Source organism: Numenius arquata, chromosome 14, assembly GCF_964106895.1.
Source record: "Numenius arquata chromosome 14, bNumArq3.hap1.1, whole genome shotgun sequence".
NCBI lineage: Eukaryota > Metazoa > Chordata > Aves > Charadriiformes > Scolopacidae > Numenius > Numenius arquata.
The window spans coordinates 15,841,287-15,861,256 of record NC_133589.1 but is presented as its reverse complement, the minus strand read 5'-3'; the positions used below and the strand labels follow the sequence as shown (position 1 = coordinate 15,861,256).

The window sequence follows — 19,970 nt, the reverse complement described above, 5'->3', positions numbered from 1 at the left end:
TCGCTATGTTACGGCTTATTATTTCCTCTGCCCAGTATCCTTATTACTTAGTACGTCCTGGGGCAGGGCTGTCACCAAGCAGCCACTCTGCGTGGGTTAGCAGGGCTTCCAGTTTTTGACTGGGGGAGGTGGAGCTTGGTTGTTGAGCAGGACTGAAGTTGGCTGGCCAAGCTGCAAGAGCACGGAGATGCAGTTCCACACAGCCAGAGGCTGGTGCTAAGAGCACTCGGGCTTGTCCCCCAGGGCTTGTTTTGTTCCTCCAGTCCCCTCCCTGTGGCTGCCAGGAACCAGACTGGGAACCTGGCCTGGGTTAAAGCTGTCCAGCTGAAAAACAAGACAGGGGTCTGCAGATGGCTGTGTGTTCTGATCTGGTTCAGGACTGTTCCTCAGCCGTGCCAGGGCTAGAGCAAGAGGGGACAGCCCCATTTCTGAGGAGAGGAGGAGCTTGTCCCTGCGTGAGGCCAGTCCCCCACAGCTGTGTACCTGGGGAAGGGGGGGGCACACCTTTACCTCCATGGTGGTGGCTTCCAGGGGTGTGTGTTGTTAAAAGGCTGTTGTTGTCAGGCTCCTCCTTAAGACTTTCCCTTACAGAACAGAGACAAGCTGGAGGTCTTCCCAGAGCTGCAGGCTCTCACAGAGCCCACACAAACTGGGTGAAACCATGAGCTTTATGTTACTTATTGGCCACCAGCAAGGCACGGTTGCCCTGGGGAACACCCTGTCCACAGGGCACCAGATACCAGGTGACAGCTACTTACTTGGGGGTCCCTTCCTCCCTCGAGTCGTCCCCGCAGCTGCAAGCAGGGATGGTGTAGAAGAGCAAAAGTAAGGCCTGACCTAAAAAAATCAGATCAATGTTGCTGTAAGGCCCCAGCCAGCAACTGTGTCTCAAGGTGAGCTACTGAGATCAGTGTAACAAGGGCTCTTCAGAAGGGGCCAAACATGGCTTTTTTCATGTCATGGGGACAAGGGTTTTGACAAACTTGAGCTTTTTTTCTTGCATATGAATCCTAAGGGTTGGGGGGGAGGGCTGTGTGTGTCGCTGTCACCCTTCAAACTGCCAGCACGGCTGCAGTTCTGCAGGTTCTGCCCTAAATCCTAGAGGTTTTTTTCCCCTGTACCCCATGGCAGGCTGCAGCATCGCAGAAATCTCAGCATTGATTCTTTCTCTGTGTTGGGGTTCACACATTGGTAAGTTGTGAACTGGTCTCAAAAGCAGCTGGGAAAACTAACAAAAACCATTCTTGTTCTCCAAGCTGGATGTTATAGACTGGTTTAGGTTGGAAGGGGGCTCTGGAGGTCTTTTATCCAAACCTTTGCTTAAAGAAAATGTGTTAGACCAGGTCATTCAGGAGCTTGTCCAGTGGATGTCTGAATGTCTCCAAGGACAAAGTTCTCACAGCTTCCCTGGGCCCCTCTTCCAGTGTTTGACCACCCACATGGTGAAAATTTTTTCCATACAGCTAATGAGAATTTCCTGTTTTCTAGTTTGTGCCCACTGCTTCTCATCCTGTCCAACAAGTCTGGCTCTGTCTTCTCCACACCCTCGTAGGTATGTGTAGACAACAGTAAGGTCCCTCCTTTACCTCCTCTTCTCCCGCTGACCAAACCCAGCTCTCGTCCTTTCGCTCAGCCCTGCTGCCATCCTGTCTTCTGACTGTTCCCCTGCAGCAACCAAGCAACAGCCTCTGCTGGGGCCAAGGGTGATGGGAGCAGCACAGCACCTCAGAGCTGTGAGCCTTCACCGCTCTTCCACCTTAACTGAGCCTGGACCCGTTCACAAGGGAGAAAGCGGCATTCAACATCCAAAACCAACCTCGGTTCTGGCTACAAGACCCACACCAGTCTGTCCCACAAATAAAATTCCACCTTGCCCTGTTCGTTGTGATAAAGAACATTTATTGTTAAAATCCTCCAGGGTACTAGGTCTGCCCTTGCTGCTACCATGACATAGCTTGAGGCCATCTACAGAGCACAGCTCAAGTCCTGACTGGTGGCACACCTGCAAGACTCGTCAGCTGCAAGAGAAGCATCCCATGGCTGCCATCTCTTTCTCCGTTTTCTTGTCTACAACGCTCACAAATTTGTTTCCTCGTAAATAAAACCTGAGCGGTTTCTGTGCCCACTCTCCCCTGTTGCCAATCCCAATCCTTGTTGTGACTACCACGTCCTGCTCCCCTGGTAGGTCGTGCCCGGGTACCATCCAGATGGCTGCGTCTTGAGTCAGGTCCCTTTGGTCAAAAGCCTTATCGATCCCAAGTGCTTGGCAGAGCTTGGAAGGCCCGTTACACAGCTGCCCGTCCTTCAGCGGCTTCGTGGATCCTTTCCTCGAAGCACTGCGCAGCTCTCTCATCGCATCTAAACCCTGAAGAGGCTCCAAAGAGCGAAGTAAGACCGCAGCCCCTTCCCCTGTGCAGAACAAGAACCATGTGTTAGTACAGGGTTGTTCGTCAAGAACGTCTCAGCTTTCAGCCCCACCACCACCAGCAGGAGAACTTCAGCTCTGGGCCTGTGGCTCAGCTTGGCCCCATGGAGCAGGGAATCGCCTGCAGCTGCTAAACACAGTGTCTGCCCTTCTCTCAGGCCACTTCACTTGAAGTGCCAGGCTCCGGAGTCAGCCACTAACCCAGGGTCAGTGCACTCCCTCGCTCTTCTGAATGTCCTGTCTCCCTTAGCCCTGTCTCCTTTAGTCATCAGCGCTGACTCGCTCTTCCCCAGCCCCACTTCTGGCTGTGACTAGGTCCGGCTGCTGCTCCAGGGCTTGCCAGAGGGCGAGAGGTTTTTCTGATGTCAGCACAATGTTCAGGAATAAATACACATTCAGTTCAGTTTTGGCACAGCTACCCAAAGCTGCTCCCAGACCCAGTGGATTTATAATAAACTCTGATTACAAGAGCTCCAGCTAACAGAGCAGAGGAGGAACCAGGCCGGATGCTGCCAGTAAAGAGGCAGCTCGCGGAGTCAGACCGGACAAAGAGAAACCTTGGAGCGAGCCACAGGCACGGAGAGCAGTTGCTGAGGGAGCCCCAGCTGCAAGCGTTGCTAATTCCAACACCCAACTGGAGCCGAAGCAGCAGGTGGGATCACCGTGGCTTTGGGTAACTGCAGAGCTACAGCAGAGAGCGATCCAAACCCTTGTCCCAGGAAAGCTCCCACAAGGTGGGGAGCTGGGGCAGGACAGGGCTGCACCGTCTCTGGCTGTGGGATGCATGGCCCTGGGAGCATCACTTGCAGCAGAGACCCCTCCGTGGCAAGAAGTGAAGAAAACAGAAAGATTCTCTTCTCAAATGTGATCCACCACCCTGTCAGGAGCTGTTGGAAACACCAGCCACCCACAGCTGTTGTGACCAGCTGCCCTCCCCGATTCTGGTGACAGTGAAGCAGCTCTGAGTACAGACATTCCCCTGTGACAAGGATCTCCAGCCTGAGTGGGACATAAACGCTTCCTCGGTATTTTCCACTGGACAGTAAGGAAGGTCTTCTCCTGACCTTGAGTGGGCGAGGGGAGCAGCTGGTGAAGTGCTCTGTGTGCTGCCCCACACAGCACCCCTTGTGCGGGGCCGCCCACGGCATTCCTCCCCGCCAGCATCTGCCTGCTCGGGGCTGCCGCTCCCCAAGAGTCCCCTCTCCAGCCTCAAACATCTGGAGCCACGCTCATGCCTGGCAAAGGCTTTTTTTGTAGGCACAGACACGATCCCTAAGGACCTGCAGTTTCCAAAAATAGATTCCCTCTCGTATTTTGTACAAATCCCACACTAAGTTACCCTCCTGGGCTCCCAACTGAGCCTATCAACCGAGGACCTGGTTTCTGGCTCTGCGAGGGGTTGTTGCCCCGAACCTACTCAGAGCCCTCAGTACAGCTCGGTGGAGGCAACAGACTTACTTCCAACAGCTGTCAGCAATCTGGTCCCAGGCACTCCCTTCTCTAAGGAAGGGGATTGATGCTAATCTGGCAGCCAAAAACTGCTTCCCCACACTACAGTGATTTTGAGCTCAAAGGTCATTTTAGATTTTGAGGAACATGCTCCATGTCCTAATTCTGCTTTTCATCCACGCACAAAGAAACATCATTCGCATCGGGACACTGCCTCTCTCGCCAGGAACAACTGTGGGAGTCTGAGCAATCACTAATTACACTCCTTGCTTTCATCCATCACAAATGCAAGTGGAAACCGTGGTGAGACTTGAATTGGCCCGAGTCCTTGGGAGTTCACGTGAAGAGAGAAGCGCTCAGAGAAACTGCGGGTGCTCCCAGAACATCTGCAGAACCGTGGCAGGGGGGTGGCATTTCTGTCTCCGGTTGCTCTTTCTGCATTTCCAACAGAGTTTTCACTCTTTCTAGCCACGTGCAACACAGACATGGCCCTCTGCTCTAACTCAGCAGCCACAAGAGCTTTGGGAAGAGGTGGAGAGAGCAGGTAGGATAAGAGTGCAGGGATGAGCTCCTGCCTTCTCTGCTCCTACCTGTCCCCACACCCCCAGGCTGATATTTGGGTCCTCCTGAGTACACCTGCACATCAGAGGTTTTATTTTGTCTACCAAGGAGTAGATGAATCCTTCGGGCTCATCTCCTGCCTGCCAGGGTGCTGCAGCCTGCCTTCCTCCCTCTCCACATCCTCACCAGGTCACTTGCAGGGACCATCCGGCTTCAGCATCTGCCCAACACGGATACGGCCACTGACAGACCAGCGGCAGCAGCACCAGACCAGAGATACTGAATATCCACCTCCCATGCCTAAGAGCCGCTCCGTATAACAAGCAGCGTTCAAAGCTAAAAGCTGGGATCTAACAACAACGCAGAGGCCAGTTCTCTCCCTGAACAGCCAGAAATCATAAGATGATAGGGAAGTCCCACACTCCCACTGTGCAGTTTGCTGCTCCTTCCCTGGAACGCCTCCAGCTCTCATTCTTGGAAGCAGCTCTTGGCCACTGGAGAGAAGAAAATTCTCTCCTCTCTCCACCCGTCTGACTCACTGCTCCCAAAATGCCTCCTCCAAAGTCCCAGTCTAGGATCCGAACGTTAGGGGGAAGTCCACACCGTGTGACCCTGGGCCTGGGCAGAGCATCACTGCGATCTCGATTTTACAAGCTGTTCTTTCAGATCTGGCGGCAATAAACACACCTTGGCAAATTCCAGAGACACAAATCACAGCGAAGTCAAACAGACACTTGACTGGCATTTACCCTCTTCCCAAAGTGAGGGAAGCCCAACGTCCCTCTTAACCCCAGGGAAGGCTCTTTGTACTAAGATTACTGTGCTGTTGCCAGGATATACTGTACAATTTGTGGTTATATTCTCCTATAAACTCTTCTTCCTCTGTCACCTATGTTTTCTCAAAAAAACCTCAGTGTAGCGATGCCTGCCGTGGCTTCAGGCAGCAGCAGTATTTGACCCAGTGATGGGAAGGCCACTCACAGCAAAATCCCACACGATGCAGCTTTATCTCAGTGACGTGCAAAAAGATCTCCCCTTCCTCAGCGACAAAAAATATTTGAGACCACCCTTCAGCTCGTTATGGTGTTCTGAACCCAAAGATACAGTCAGGTCAAGTTGAGTGAACATGCCAACAGCCACAATTTCTTGCCCCAGCAAACTGGGACGACAACAGGCTACAGCTGAGCGGCTCCTGATGGCTGTTGGCAGCACCAGGCTAGGCTGGGGACACGCTGCTGAGGACACTACCAGTGGTGGTGGCTCTCGAGGTAAAGTCTGTGCTTTTGTAGCTGCTCTACCAAGCACCTCTGCCAGCAGAGCTCTGCTGGTGACACCTTTTCCGGTCCCCAAGTGACAGCGCTGAGCCTGAATCTAGCATAAGCCAAATACAGAAAACAGAAGAGAAGGTTTATTCCACCTGGTATTAAAACAGATGATGCTACAAGATGATGTGTCAAAACGAGAGCTCTGAAGAGCCAGAGTCTCACGAGCCAGGTGCACCAATAAGCAGAAGGGAACAAGCAGGAGCAGCACATAAAGCTTTGCAGATGTCTTACAGGCCTCAGACCCTGAGCCGATTAAGGACCAAGGCGTTCCCAGCACGATTCAAGTCAGCGTTAAACTACTTTTTAAAAGCAAGTCTGCTCCAACCATCCAATTCACGCTGCTTGCCTGGTCCCAGCAGCCTGTGTGGGACAGTCCCATGCAGTGTCTGTGCCAAGGCGGCAGCAAAACACGGGGAACACGGGGACGGTACAGCGCTCCGGTCTCTCTCCAGTAAAAGGACGGTCACTTTCATCAAGCTGGTGGCTCCAAATCAGCTCTACGGTCACTCGGTTCAAGAGCCTGAGAAGCAGCAGGACAGCGGTCACTGCCAGTACTGAAGAGGATGTACTAGTTCTCTGAAGCACATGCCTTCCTCCCACAAGGATCCTGCAATTTAAGCAGCACAAGGAATTGCCTGCGCTAAAGAACTAGACAGTTTAATCTATGCCAGCTAAGAGTTCGTTTGGGGTTATTAGTTTGTGCTAACTTTAATAAACCACCTAAAACCACACCAGATCTCAGTTAAGTCTACGTGCTTGTTCCAACAGTCTTCAGAAAGAAATGCTTTGTTTAAAAAAAAAATAGTAAAAAAATCAGTGTATGATTGCGTAAGTATTTTGATGCAAACCACCCAATGGCCAAACAGAAACATCTTTCAGGAGTAATTTGGAAAATCTCTAGAGCTGATTTCTCCTGAAATCAACCTCAGGGTTTCCCCTAATTCTCATGTCATTCAGTATGAACTTTGCTAACGTGCATCCGGGTCAAAATTGAAATGCCTTAAGACGGGGTCAATGTGTGTGTGTTTGAGGACACCGGGGAACCCCCCGAGACCCTTCCCCACTGCTCCCGTTTGCTGCAGCAACACCATACAGCGTTCCCAGACGTAAACCCCAACGACTCGTATAAAGGAAGTTCCTCGGCTGTCCTGAAATTTATGTGCGTGTCTGGACTTGTTCTGCTCCTCCCTCCACCTACAGAAATATGTAACAAAACTGCAAGAGATTCAGGGATAGGAAACCAGGATGATCAAAGTTACGGACTGGCTTCAGAGCAAAAGCCTAAGGAAGGAATAACTAGAGTGGAGTAGGAACCTTCAGCTTGGAAGACAAGCTGAGAGGGGAATATGAGCGATCCTGGGAGGTGACAGGAGGCAGAAGATGATATATGGGAATAGATGTAATCATCCCACGTTCTCCACTGTTTAACTCCCGCTGCTCTGCAGCTTTGCACTGCCAAAATCCAAGAAAAGCATGATGCATCTCTGGGATGTCACTGGAGATGTGCCCTTTGAAAGGGAAAAGCATTTAGTGTTCTCTCAGCAATTTGTGTTCAGTCTTTCCAAGTGACATCTTCAGAAATAATGTATCCCTATTCCTTTTACAGTCCCCTGGTCAGTCACTCAGGTTTTCCAGCATTCCCAGGGAGACCTGGCAGTATTTAGATATTTTGCATCGAATTCCCTGCACACAGCTGATGACGCTGCTTACATCAGAAGTTCACGCTATCGGCAAAGTGTGGTCTGTGCTACTAAAGTCACAACAGACATTGCTGCTGCCAGCGTTTCCTTCTACTTAATGCACAGCCAGAGCTGGATTCAAAACAAAGTTTCCAAGATCCATCCCTTATCCAGAGAATGAAATGCTTTTGCTTCTGCCCAGGTGCCTAAGTGCCACCACGAAAGACAACTTCCTCAGTCCTTCCCTGACACCAAATGACGGGACAGGCTTCTCCATCTACATTAAGGTGAGAAAAGCATCTCGGGTGTGATTCCTCCTCCGATTCCTTCTTTCAGCACAGCTGCACACGGGTGGATACACTCAAGGAGTAAATCCTGCTCACGTAGATACATGTGTGACACACGAGGTGCACAGCCACGCTCGTTACTTCAGCACGTCCCTGATGAAGCTGGCAGTGACAGCTCGCTCTGGTGTCAGCACAGCTGCATGTGTGACAGGCTCATGGAAAATAAGTTTGGAACAACAAAATCCAACTAAGTCCATCACAATAGGAAGCTCTTTAACTGATTTGCTACAAAACTAAACACAAGTATACAAGGGAAAGTTTCCCAAAGTATAAATTTCAATGAAATCTTTCTAGAATTCAAAGGCTAAGCATCTTTGGTGTTTTTTTTTTTTTTTAATAAAAAATATTATTCCTAGTATTTTAAACACTAAGCAGCCTATCCTGAATAAAGAACCATTCTGCTTTCATTATCTGAACAGATCTGGCAGAGACAAGCTAATGAAATTCGCATGTGTTCAGCCACCAGACTCCAGACCTCCCTTTAGCAAGACCCAGGCTCTTCCCCCCGCAGTGTAACCTGGCCCTGGATTTCTGCCTGGCTCCCATCCAAAGGCCAAAACCCCAGGATTAACGGCCACTGTTACAACATTTGCTTTCCACTTAGGAATATACAAGCAGTGGGTTTTTGTTTTGTTTTGTTTTTAAGCTGTTATCTTTGAAATGGCAAAAAAGAAAAATTATTTTTGAGATTTATTTTTTTTTTAACAAAATGATTATTTATCTAAGAAATACCTGCTGCCATTTCAAGGTGTCTAATGAACCAGTAGCTTTATTGCAAGGCAAACACTTGTCATTCTTACAGGAAAATAAAAACCCCAAGTTTTAAAAGCAACACTTGCATGTTAAGAGGCGCTGTGGAAGGAGAGTTGCAGTAAATTCCAGCATTGTTTGATTAGGGGTTGATTATATTATCTTAAGAATAAAGAATAATAAAAGACTGAAGATTCTGTAACAGTCTGGGTATTTTGATTTGGTTGGGGTTTTTTTCTCTTTTAAGATACAGCAAAGCAGCTAAAATGCTCCCGCAGTGACTCCTTGCTTCAGCTTAGCCCATCTCAGACCTTTTGTTTTACAGCTTCTGAAAATAAAGCTAGGAGACAGAAGAGTTCCTGGTGATGACAACAGACACCAAGATGTAGGCTGTCATTAGCCTGCACCACCTCTGAGGAACAAAGTTCACTGAACCACATGGATAAGGCAGCAGCCCAGGTAATCAAAACTGAAAGCTCCATCCCAGCAAGATTCTCCTCCAGTCCTTGGTCTTTATTTCTGTGCCCGAAGAGCTCGCGCAGCTGGGACAGAAGCCCCACTGGGCTGGTGACTCTGCAGCTGGAGACGGGCCCTGCTGGTAACGCTGAAAGTTTATACACCTCTGTCTACAGTTACACGCTATTCACAGTGACAAAACCCAGATGCCAAGGAAGGATTGTGACAGCAAGTCATTGACGTCACAGAGCCCATAGGGAGCTCTCGCGAGTGACTGCAACACGGCGAGAATTAAAACTCTTTCAGCCTCAACTTACCTTGGCTGGAAACATTCACGCAGAAATAAATCCCGTAGATCTGATAGACGTACAGGGTTCCCGGTTTCATGAACATCGCTGCGTTCCGTTGAGTTTGTTTCCCACCTTTCGAGTGGGAAGCTTCATCTTCCCCACCCAGATAAGCTTCTGTTTCAACAATCCTCCCCCAGAGTTCTCTGCCATCAGGAAGTTTGCGAACTAAAATCTGAACGGGAGGTCAGAGTGCATCAGTTAGTAACCCTCTGTACAAAATAACCACAGCGCAAGAGCTATGGAAACAAAAGTTGGGGGGAAAAAAGGACCTGATGGTACCACAAACTCTGCTCTCTCTCTTGCAGTCTAGTCTGTGTGCTGACGGGAACCTTTCCAGCTTCTACAGGCCAGGAGATGGCCCAGTACAAGAAGTTCCTACCTGCCATTCACCCCACAAAACGCCTGGAGTGTCTAGATGTGGCAGTATCACAAAGAACCAATTTATAATCCTATAGACAATAAAGCCCACAGAGTTGCTTTTATGGTTATTTTCTGTATTCTCCCCCCCCAATCCCTCAGGTTTAAGGCAAAAAAGCACCACCGTCAACCTCGAAGCATCATGAATGATGCTTTCCATCAGAAGAAATATGACAGTGGGACAATTAAACAACAACTATGATTAGATAGTCTCTCTCCACAGAGATGCTTCAAACAAGTCCTAGTCCTTAAACATGGAGATAGTCATGACCAGAGAGAGTATCGATGCCATTTCTGTATTTTCTGCACCACAGAGAGGGGGGTTGCAGGAGAACTGGGAACTGACTTCAGGCGGACAATAGCAGATCTTTGTTCCTACAGTGTGTTCCTTGCTGCTGGTACCTCCTCAAATAAAACAAAGCAGATGCAGGGAAAAAAATTCCACATGACAGTGAAAAGAATATCTTTAAAAATGAAACAATCGCTAGTTTTCCTACAAAGTTTTTTGTGGTTTGACCCGATTTCTAATCTTCTAGTTTTACTTACTTCTAAGAAATACTGCAGCATAGTCTCGTTAGGCAACAGCTGTCAGTTTAATTATACTACATTCAGTGCTTCCATAGCTGAAAACTAGCTGTTCAAAAATGACCTTCAAGAAACAAAGCTTAATTCCTAATAGATGTTTGTGCTGGATCACTAATGCAGTTATTGGCCTGGTCCAGTCCGGATGCTCCAGGAGGCATTTCTAATGTTGCAACTCTGGTATATCCGGGTTTCCCTACAGCACTTCTCAAACTGTTGAAAACAATCAGTTTATTATTTTTATGAAAAATGCACTGACTTCAGAAAAGCACTGGTGTTTTGCAACTGCCTGTAAACACCCCAAAAGCACACCCATGTGGCCACATTTCTCTTTCAAGATGATGCAATGCGAAGGTTAGGCTATGATTTTAAAAGCACGCAGGCATTTCCCCAACTCTTCAGACACACCAAATATTGACAGAACAGTTTAAAAATGGCAATCATTCACAATACCTCACAGTAAACTATTTTATAGAGGTTTTTATTTCTCATTAACGATGTATCTTGGTGTTATGACAGCTCATATTGAGTGGCCATTTATTGGGTGTATGTTTTGGGATATTTTTTTGTTTCTAAGAAGTCAAGTATCATGCTTAAGGTAAACAATATTAATATACCAGGCACCTCCAAAATTTGGTAGAATGAAGACAATGAACAAAACACTAAATTACCATTATAGTTACAATTGTAATAAAATGAGAGAATAGACTGGCTCATGGGAGACCAGGGGTTATACTTTAAAGACAATCTAAAATTAACATAGAAATCGCCTGGCTTGTAATTCTATGCCTAAATAGGAAAAGTATAAAGTTAGGACTAAAATAACTGGGTAACCAAGTGCATAAGGATGTCAGAGTCATTAAGACAAAAAAAAGGCATCAGTGCTGGGAGACTTCAGGTATCCTCACAGAGACCAAGTAAATATCACAGTGAGACAGGATACGGGCTCTTTTTTTTTTTTTCTTTTTTTTTTTTTTTTTTTTTTTACACACCATCAAATGCTTTGCAGAGCGAGTAATGGGGGATCTCACAAGGAAAGACGAAACTCTCAAACTGATGCAGAGCAAAATGCAAAAGTCTTTTCCAAAGACTTATCCCTGAAAAACAACTTTGCATCATGATCATGACCATGAAGTCTAAAGTTCAGCATCCTTCCACGAGTGCTAAGATCCAAAAATAATCCAGCAGAGTTCTGCTTACCAGCAAAAAAGGGGAAACTACATAAAGCGAGGAAGCTTGTTAGGAAGAACTTAAAAAGGCAGCCAAAGGTTAAAGCTGGAAAGGGGAGCCTTTAGCAGGATGTCTAGAAAGATAGCAAACACGCACGGCTATCGGAGAGAGGTTAAATGGACCAAAAAAAACCCCAGCAGGGTTAAAAAGCAAAGCAAAGGTGCCTGTTACAAGCAAGAAAATATCCTTAGAAAATAAAATAAATAAAAAAAAAAAAGCTAGACACAGCAAGACAGGCCAAAATCAACAGTTTGTGGAACAAATTCCTGAAGTTATCTAAACCAATGAGAAGCCAGAGAGCCTTGTTCACCCTGTGGACAATAAAGGTATAAAAAAGACTCAGAGAAGATAAGACCATAGCAGTGAAACTAAAAACACGTTTTGCAATGGTTTTTATGAGGTCCCAGACTGGAACTTTTTATAGGGAAAACACTGGAGGAACTCTCTCCCATGGAAACAGCGTGAGAGTTTTCTGAAGGACTCATTAAGCAGAAGTTTAATCTCCCTCACTCTGATTTCCAAAGGCTTTCAACAAGATCCAAAGATTCCTCAGAGTTTCGGCAATGGGATAAGGGAGAAAGTCCTTTCATGAACAAGTAATGGCTTGAAAACTCAGAAACAAAAGATAGGAATAGCAGTTTTTGGAGTGAAAAGAGTTTAAGTGTGGGACTGTGGAGTCCCAGATGTTTCCACAGCCTGTGCAGAACAGCAAAAATAAAAGCAGGTAGCATGAGATAGAGTTTCAAAACACACAGGGCAGCATAAAAGAAAGTACCAAGTGGTCTGCTGAACTTGCAGATAAGAACGAAATATTCAAGTACACGGTGACAGTGGATACTGGTCAAGAAAGACCAAGACCTGCCATGCTGTTAGCATCACAAGGAAGTAAAGTGGAGGCAGAGGAGGAGATGTTGCTGACTGCAGAGCATTACTATCCACTGGGCTAAGCGAGAGCCAAAAAGAAATAAAGGAATACCCAAAAGGAAAATCATGAGCCTGAAACAACCTTCAAACCACAAACAGTGAAGTACATTTCAGTAAACCAGAAAGAAGGGAGAAAAAAATCCACAAAAAACTAATTCTGAAATGTGACAACAAACTAAACCTGAAAATGACTCCTCTGACTTCATCCAAAATAGATTTGGCTACTAGTCTTTACATTCCACTGAACTTAACAAGAGGAGAAACGAGAGCGGTATTCCTAAAATAGCAAAGCCCTGGAGTCAAATGGCAAAAAAAGCATTTCATCCTTTTACATCAAGTTATTAGCTATCACGTGCTCCAGCACCGCAATCTCAGTGGTCACGTCTTACCTGTCCCAGAAAGGACTTGGCCAGGCTAACACAGGGCTGGTTGAAAAAATCCGCTTCCAGCCGGGAAGAATTTTTTTTCTCTATCGCAAAATATTTGCTGCTTTTTGGAGAAGAATCCCCATCAGACGGAGCGTTCAGGTTCCCCAGGGCATCAAAAGGAGGCAAACTGCAGTTGCTTTGGAGAGCACTTAATTGAGCCAACAGCTTTCTTTTTCTTGGCATAGTTCTAGAAAATTGCTATAAAAATAATTAGGAATATAAAATTTATTTAAAAGCAACTCATTTCCACAAACTCTTATTTTTACACATCTCCCCACAACAATGAATCTGGAAGCTATATCTGATCGGACAGCCTTGGCAAACCACAGAAGCAGGTGACAGATTTTAGCTGTGTCTCCATCAGGCTGGGCAAATATCGGGCTCTACTGATAAGCAAACAGAAAACTGCAGTTTGAGTATTCATCTTTTAAGAACCACAGATAAAAAGCGACTCTGCTCTACTTAGCAGTAAAAATAAGTTTGCTGTTAGGTTAGGAAACTCCGAAATTGAAAACAAAGATGAACAAGTACTATATACTTTTTACATAGAAGTAACATAATCTGTTAAACAGATAAAAATAGGAAGCACCCACTTCAGAAATTGTGCTCTCTCAGAAAGTCCATAGAAATGATGTATCAAATCATTTCAAACAGTAATGTAACCAGATCAGGGTCCAAAACTCCACAGGACGCAGAACATTTGAGTTAGGAGATGCCCTATCTACAGTCACAGTGACAAACTTGTTGATCATGCGGTAGAAATGTGTTAGAACCTCCACAAAATAAGCTTTAAATTCACCTACCAGAAAGGTGAAGAGCAGACTGTTCCAGTCAACAGTGTGTATTTCAGGCAAACACGTAACCTGAGATTATTCTTCTAGGTTTGTCACCAATTTCCTACGTGAGCTTCAAAAAGTTAATGTTTCTTTCTCTGTGCCGCAGTCCTTACGCCTGTCAAACAGGAACAAACTTATTTATTCACTGAATAAAGCACTTTGAAATAAGCAAAGAGATTTTGGAGCTGAAGATCATGGTACCCCCAGTGCATCATTAGCTCAAATTCAAGAACAATTTGCAATTTTCTCTTGGTCCCATTGCCCAGCTGGGGCATTGCTGGAGATGCTCTTTAGCCTTTTTTTATGCAAAAGGCTCTGAAAACAGTGGGGAATGCACTTTTCCTATACTCAATACACAAAAAGCTGAACCCAAACTTTTTAAAGTCCCCCACTGGCACTAAATTTGGGAAGTGTCCGCCTCAAAAAAGGACTCTTACAAGAGAATGCAAAGACACCAGGTTTTAGAAGGTGCCTCATCAGTTCTGAAATTCAACCACATGTAGATGTAAGGGAAAAAAACCAAAGGTTCAACATCATACGTAATTAGAAATGGAGAAAGAATCCTTTATACAGCTGACCCTGCAAGGAAAGTATATGCATAATTAAGTAGCTGTTGCCACTCATTTTTCAACAGATCATCAGCCTTTAAAAATGACACAAACCTTCACCATCAAAATGCTTCTCACAAAGAAAAATCCACCAGCAAGAGTTACCTTGAACTACACTGAAACAAATCCAGCATTGCTACAGTCTGGATCACCAGTGCCAATTCCCCAACAGTGTTACACCACTTCAGAAGAATCCAGACACAAACACATAAAAATAGACAGCAAAAAAAACTTAAAAAGTCATATTGGCATGACTGGCAGGGAGGTGGAGTGCTTTTATTTTTGTTCTAAACATCTAATTCTTTATTGCAGTCATTCAGTGATGTCAGAGAGCCACCGGCCCCATGCCAGGTATTCTGCTCTGAACCGTGGCTGTCACCTGATAGGAATTCTTAAAAATTTTGTCAGAAGTCACCAGCCTGCCTCAGACACCACTGCTTGGTGGCCTCCACAAACGAGAGTCCTGTCTGGGAGAAAGGGTGTGAATAGGAAAGAGAGTTGCAGGAAGGAAGGGACGGAGGAGGAAGACTCCCCGTATCAGACTGGCTCTCTACAAGACTCAGCCAAGGGAATGCCCCACGCTGAAGACAATCCCTCCAGACTTCTCGGACAGTATTAACTGGAATTTCCAGTTCATCAGCCAGACATAAAGCCATGCTGAAAACAGGGCAAATTTGAGTGAAGCATTAACTCGTTTGGTAATTTGTGCTCTTATGGAATGCGACATCAGCAACAGGATGCGCCTGGCACCTATTGCCTTTCCAATTAAGTAATTCTTAAAAGCTGCAAGTGCTCTCATGTAAATGTTATATGGCAGCCTCAGGGCACTGGTAATTGCATTGCTATGGGCTGATCCTAGACAGATCTCAGCACTTTCCACTCTCATTAGAAATAGCAGTAGGATACTACTGCCTTAAAGTCATGAGAAACGGGTCACAGGCAAAAATGCGATTGCTTTAAAAGGAAAAATGCAGAACGAGGGGACTGCAATACCATGTCAGAAATCCAGAAACACCCCGATCTACCTTTCCTCTCCCTGCTTGTTCATACCAAGAGATGAAACATAAAATCCCGTGCCTCAAAATCTGCATTTTCTACAAAGGATGTTGCTTGTATATACAAATCCCTTCTTGCCTGTGAAAAAGCACGCTGTAGAAGACCATACATATCAAGCACCAAAGCCCTGTGTATTTGAGGAGACACCATCTCTCAACGTGTAAGTCTACAGACAAATTCTGCAAATCTTCATTTCTATCTAGATTTTCTTGCTTGTAGAATAAACAAATTTTACTTCTGTGCCTCAAATAAGAATCAGCTGTGGGTTTAATTGCTTTTACTAAATCTGTTGTAACCAAACTGGCTACAAGTTGTTAAGCAGGCCAGAATTAAGAGTTGTTGTCTCAGGCAAGCGTTTAAGGACCATGCAAGCCAGAACCAGAAAGACACCGAAAATCTGTGTACAATACAGCTCAGTGGCAGCTACACCCTGTAGTCAAGGCACAACTCAGTCTACACAGGCTTCTTTTACTCCAGTAAGACTGTATTTCCTTATGTATTTAATGAACTTTCACTAAAAGGAGGTAAAAAAGAAAATCCCACCAGTAATTTGCATGTACTTTTGGCTCATGGGTCCAGATCCCTGTAGCTGCAAAGTTTTCCTCACGCACATCTTATCTTCCTGACAGCAGGACGAAAAAGGAACACATAGGAACACATTGCCACTTCTGGAGAGACAATTCCTCATAACGATTCCCACTTGTCCGGATTTTATGTGGGAATATACAAACGGTCAGTGCTGGGTCAGACCAAAGGACATGTCTCCCTGTCTCCTGCTCTCCAGCACAGGTCAACAGCAGGAGCCTCGGGGAGAACACAGTAAGCACCCAATGCTTCTCCACACCTCCTCCGTGTCTCTAGGCAGGAACCTTCCGAACCAGGCACAGTTTCTGTGTACTTAGTAACCGTGCGGCCTTCCCTGAGCCTGCGTAAAACTATCCAAGCTGAGACTTCACTGATGAAGAAAAGCTTCACAGAATTAGTCATTACAGCTCCAAAAACTCACTCATTTTGTGTGTGAAACTAGGACTGCTCCCCACCCACATGAATCAGTTCGCACTTGCAATTCATCACCATCAGCCCACTTCTTTACCACCTCAAATAACGTAAAACCAGCTTGAAACATTGTGTTTCCAGGTCATTTACAATACCTCCCTGCGGCACCCCAGTGGTGACCTCCAGCCACCAGGAAGGCTGCCCATTTACTCACATCCTCTTTGCACCAACTGTTTATTTATGACAGGGAACTCCCTTATTATGTCAGGGGCCACTCAGGTGAGGGCTCCTGTTTAAGAGTTTCCTGAAATCTGAGTACAAACTGTAAGCCAGACCTCTCAACGTGCTTATCTAGACCTTTAGAGAATTCCAACATTTTTTTTAAGGCACACCTTTCCATTACAAAAGCCACATTGGCTCTTCCCCACTATATAATATTTATGCAGGTGTCCAATAATTCTACCTTGCTATATTTTCTATTCCTTTGGTTGGAGGTGGTCAAGCTTCCTGGTCTGCAGCCTACAGATTTCCCCTAGAACCCTCTTTAAAAACTAATGACACATTTGCTGCCCTCCAGTCCACAGGTGTTAGCTTGCAGTAAGAAGGGAGGGACCACCGTTAGCAGCACTGTCCCTGGGGGCTTCATCTGGTTTGGCAACTTGTTTCCGCCTGTTGTCTGTTTGTTCCACAACCTCTTACACAGACACTTCATTTTAAGCTAGATCCTTCAAGGAGTTCTCAGCAAGAAGGGTTTCCATCCACCTTCCCTGTCTAACCTATAAGTAACCAGAAGTAAGTTAATAACATATAGCTTCCTTGGAGAACAGAGTGAGAAGCAGGCAAAAAAAAAAAAAAAACCTTCTTGAAAGAAGAGCTAATATACTGTAACTATAAATATTATAGTCAATCTCTTCACAGAAAAGCTATGTGCAATCCTACCAATACCTCAAAAGTATGGCAAAACGAATGGTTTTATTCACCTTACTGAATGCTGGGGATGTCATTTTCTGCAAGACGTCCTTGTAATTCCAGTCCTGGCTCCTACTGCCTACTGGACATCTTGAGCTTTTCTGAATTAAACTTACTCATACTTCTGTAAAGAACAAGGAAGATAAAAATGAAGAAGAATGATGAAAAGTCATGCAAAACCCCAAAAGCCTTCACAGCAAACTTATGCTCTGCTTTGGTAGACTCTCTTAGAGAAGCCATTTTGTTTTGTTCTGGTTTTGTTCTCCCAACCCCCTCCCCCCCCCCCCGCAACATTCTAGCTGCTATTTTTAATTGAGCACCAAAAGTGCATATTAAATGAAAACAAACAAGTTAAATATAATACTGCCAATGGCTGTTAGCTAGCTCAGCCTCCTGAGATTTGAGTTAGCCAAGCCAGCATTTAGCTAAGCAAGGCAGCATTTACTGAGGCCACAAACACTGACCAGGAAACTGACGCAAGGATCAAAATCATCTGCAGTTTACATTTTTTCTTTGTATCTATATTATTTGTAGCAAATGTATGTTGGGTATATTGGGCTAATCATCCAAGAGCTGTAAGTCTTATTTTTTTCCATCTCTATGACGGCCATGAGAACACTCTTGATTTGTAAAGCACACGGGAAGAGCTATATAAGGGGATACAGAACTAGTTATACTGAAGTTTTAGGTACCAATCTTATAAAACAACCCTAGAAAATACATTCCTTCCTCAATCTTAATATCGCACGAGAAACAATTTATTTCAGGCATGGGGCTTTGACTCAGTGACCAAAGATGTTCCACCAAAGCCTTCACTAATGCACCGACAAAAAGGAAAAGTTATGACTCACAAGCTCAAACATCTGAACCGTATCCACAAAGACAGCTCCACTTAAAGAGTTCCAGTTGAACTACCAGTAACTTAAAGACCAGGAAGAAAAGCATAAGCAGCAAAGGCACAAAGATTTACCTGCAAAACGATCCTGGAGTTGCTCCCTGCATGCACAGGGAAGCAGAGGGCTCTCATATCTCCTCCTGAGAAGCCAGCCCTGGGCTCAGGCTCAGAGAAAGAACCTGCTCCAACATCCAGCGTTCCAAAGCAGGGCCGCGTGAAGTCCTATGAGAAGTCTTTGACTTAAAGAGAGAGAAAGCGAGATTATTTCCTACAGATTTCAGGCCAAGCTACTCAAAGAAAGGCCTTAGTATTCATGCTTTGCACAAAGAACCTGAGCTCTCTAACAAAGCCACGTGGAGGGAATCACAGCCCCGAGACAGTCACAGCTAAGGTGCTGCTCAAGGTGACTAAATCGGGAGTGATGCAATGCACATGCTACGAGCCTCCCTCTTTAGCCAGAAGGTCCCTTTCTTCTGCTCTCAACCAGAGGAACGGCTTGTCTTACACTTAGGATGAATCTGTTCAGTATATCCTTGTGACAGAGGCGCTGTTTGAGTGTACTTTGCATTGTGTTACGGACACTCTTAAACAGTTACAGTAAGAAAACAGAACACTGGATCAAAGCCTCAACAGATGACGGGCTGCAGAGATACGAGTGTAAATGCAGGTGAAGATAAATAGCTGATGTAATGTCCAGCACTATTGTGGTTCAAAGCACCAGAACAAAGCCTTCGGGCCCTATACAAACAAAGAAGGATCTGAGAAGAGAGGACAATTTCCCGCACAGCTTCGGATAACATGCTGTATGTGACAATAGCTTGCTAAGAGCGAGCGAGACAAAAAACTTCTGATGATACAACAGAGGAACAAAAGCAGAAGTCTCGTCTACAAACAGCTGCTTCCAGGAAAGCAGCAAATCACTGGCGCTTGTGAGAATCCGAGTCAAAGATCTGCACCCAGGAGGGTGCAGAGCTGCTCGTGCCACAGTATTATTTAGAAAAGCCTCAATTTTTCAAAAGGTTTTGCAGCATGTTTCCGCAGACCGGGTATTTCTGCTCCTCACAGGGTCCAATCCATTGCACTTCTCCGAGACAGCGGCTGCTCTTCCGATGTTCTGATTGTGAAATTGCTCTTCTCCCAAAATCTCCACAGCATCTAGGTACTGATTTTACAGTCTGTTTACCTACTTATGCACAAAAAAATGCCAGAGGACGCTGTCTGCGGAAGAAAAAGTGACATGGGAGCTAGGAATATCACAGCACCGCCTTATTTATTGTGCATTTACTTAACCAGCTGATCACACATCGTTCCCCACACACACACGCTTTGAACTGTGCTCAGAAATGAGGATTTTACCTTCCCCCCCCCCCCCCCTATTTATTAACACAGTCTTTGCCGCATCTTTGAATGGCGACCTGAATAAAATGGGGTTTTTATGGTATTAGGAAGGGTCGTTTCCACAGGCGGGCGTGTCACACCATACAAACAGCACTAAGATCCATGAAGGCGGCACAAAACCCCTCACGGTTCCCCTGGGGGCGGCCCGGCACCGCCCGCCGCGCTCGGCAAGGCCGGACGGGCCCGACCGGGCCCGTCCGGCCTTGCCGAGCGCGGCGGGCGGTACCGGGGCCGCCGCCGGGGCCATGACTGGAAGCCCGCCGTTATCCACCGGAGCTCCCTCACACCG

The 19,970-nt window shown here is 46.0% G+C and overlaps 1 protein-coding gene across 1 annotated transcript; it reads right to left on the bottom strand.

Annotated features, from left to right (window-relative positions):
* Positions 1 to 1,880: 1,880 nt before the first annotated feature.
* MPG (N-methylpurine DNA glycosylase) lies at positions 1,881 to 18,853 on the bottom strand. Its single transcript, XM_074158511.1, has 6 exons — positions 18,359 to 18,853; positions 17,400 to 17,512; positions 13,727 to 13,874; positions 12,885 to 13,121; positions 9,310 to 9,514; positions 1,881 to 2,409 (listed from the first exon to the last, which is right to left on the bottom strand). Exons 4-6 carry the CDS (start codon positions 13,104 to 13,106, stop codon positions 2,015 to 2,017), a joined length of 822 nt encoding a protein of 273 aa, XP_074014612.1. The 5' UTR covers positions 13,107 to 13,121; positions 13,727 to 13,874; positions 17,400 to 17,512; positions 18,359 to 18,853; the 3' UTR covers positions 1,881 to 2,014.
* Positions 18,854 to 19,970: the final 1,117 nt, after the last annotated feature.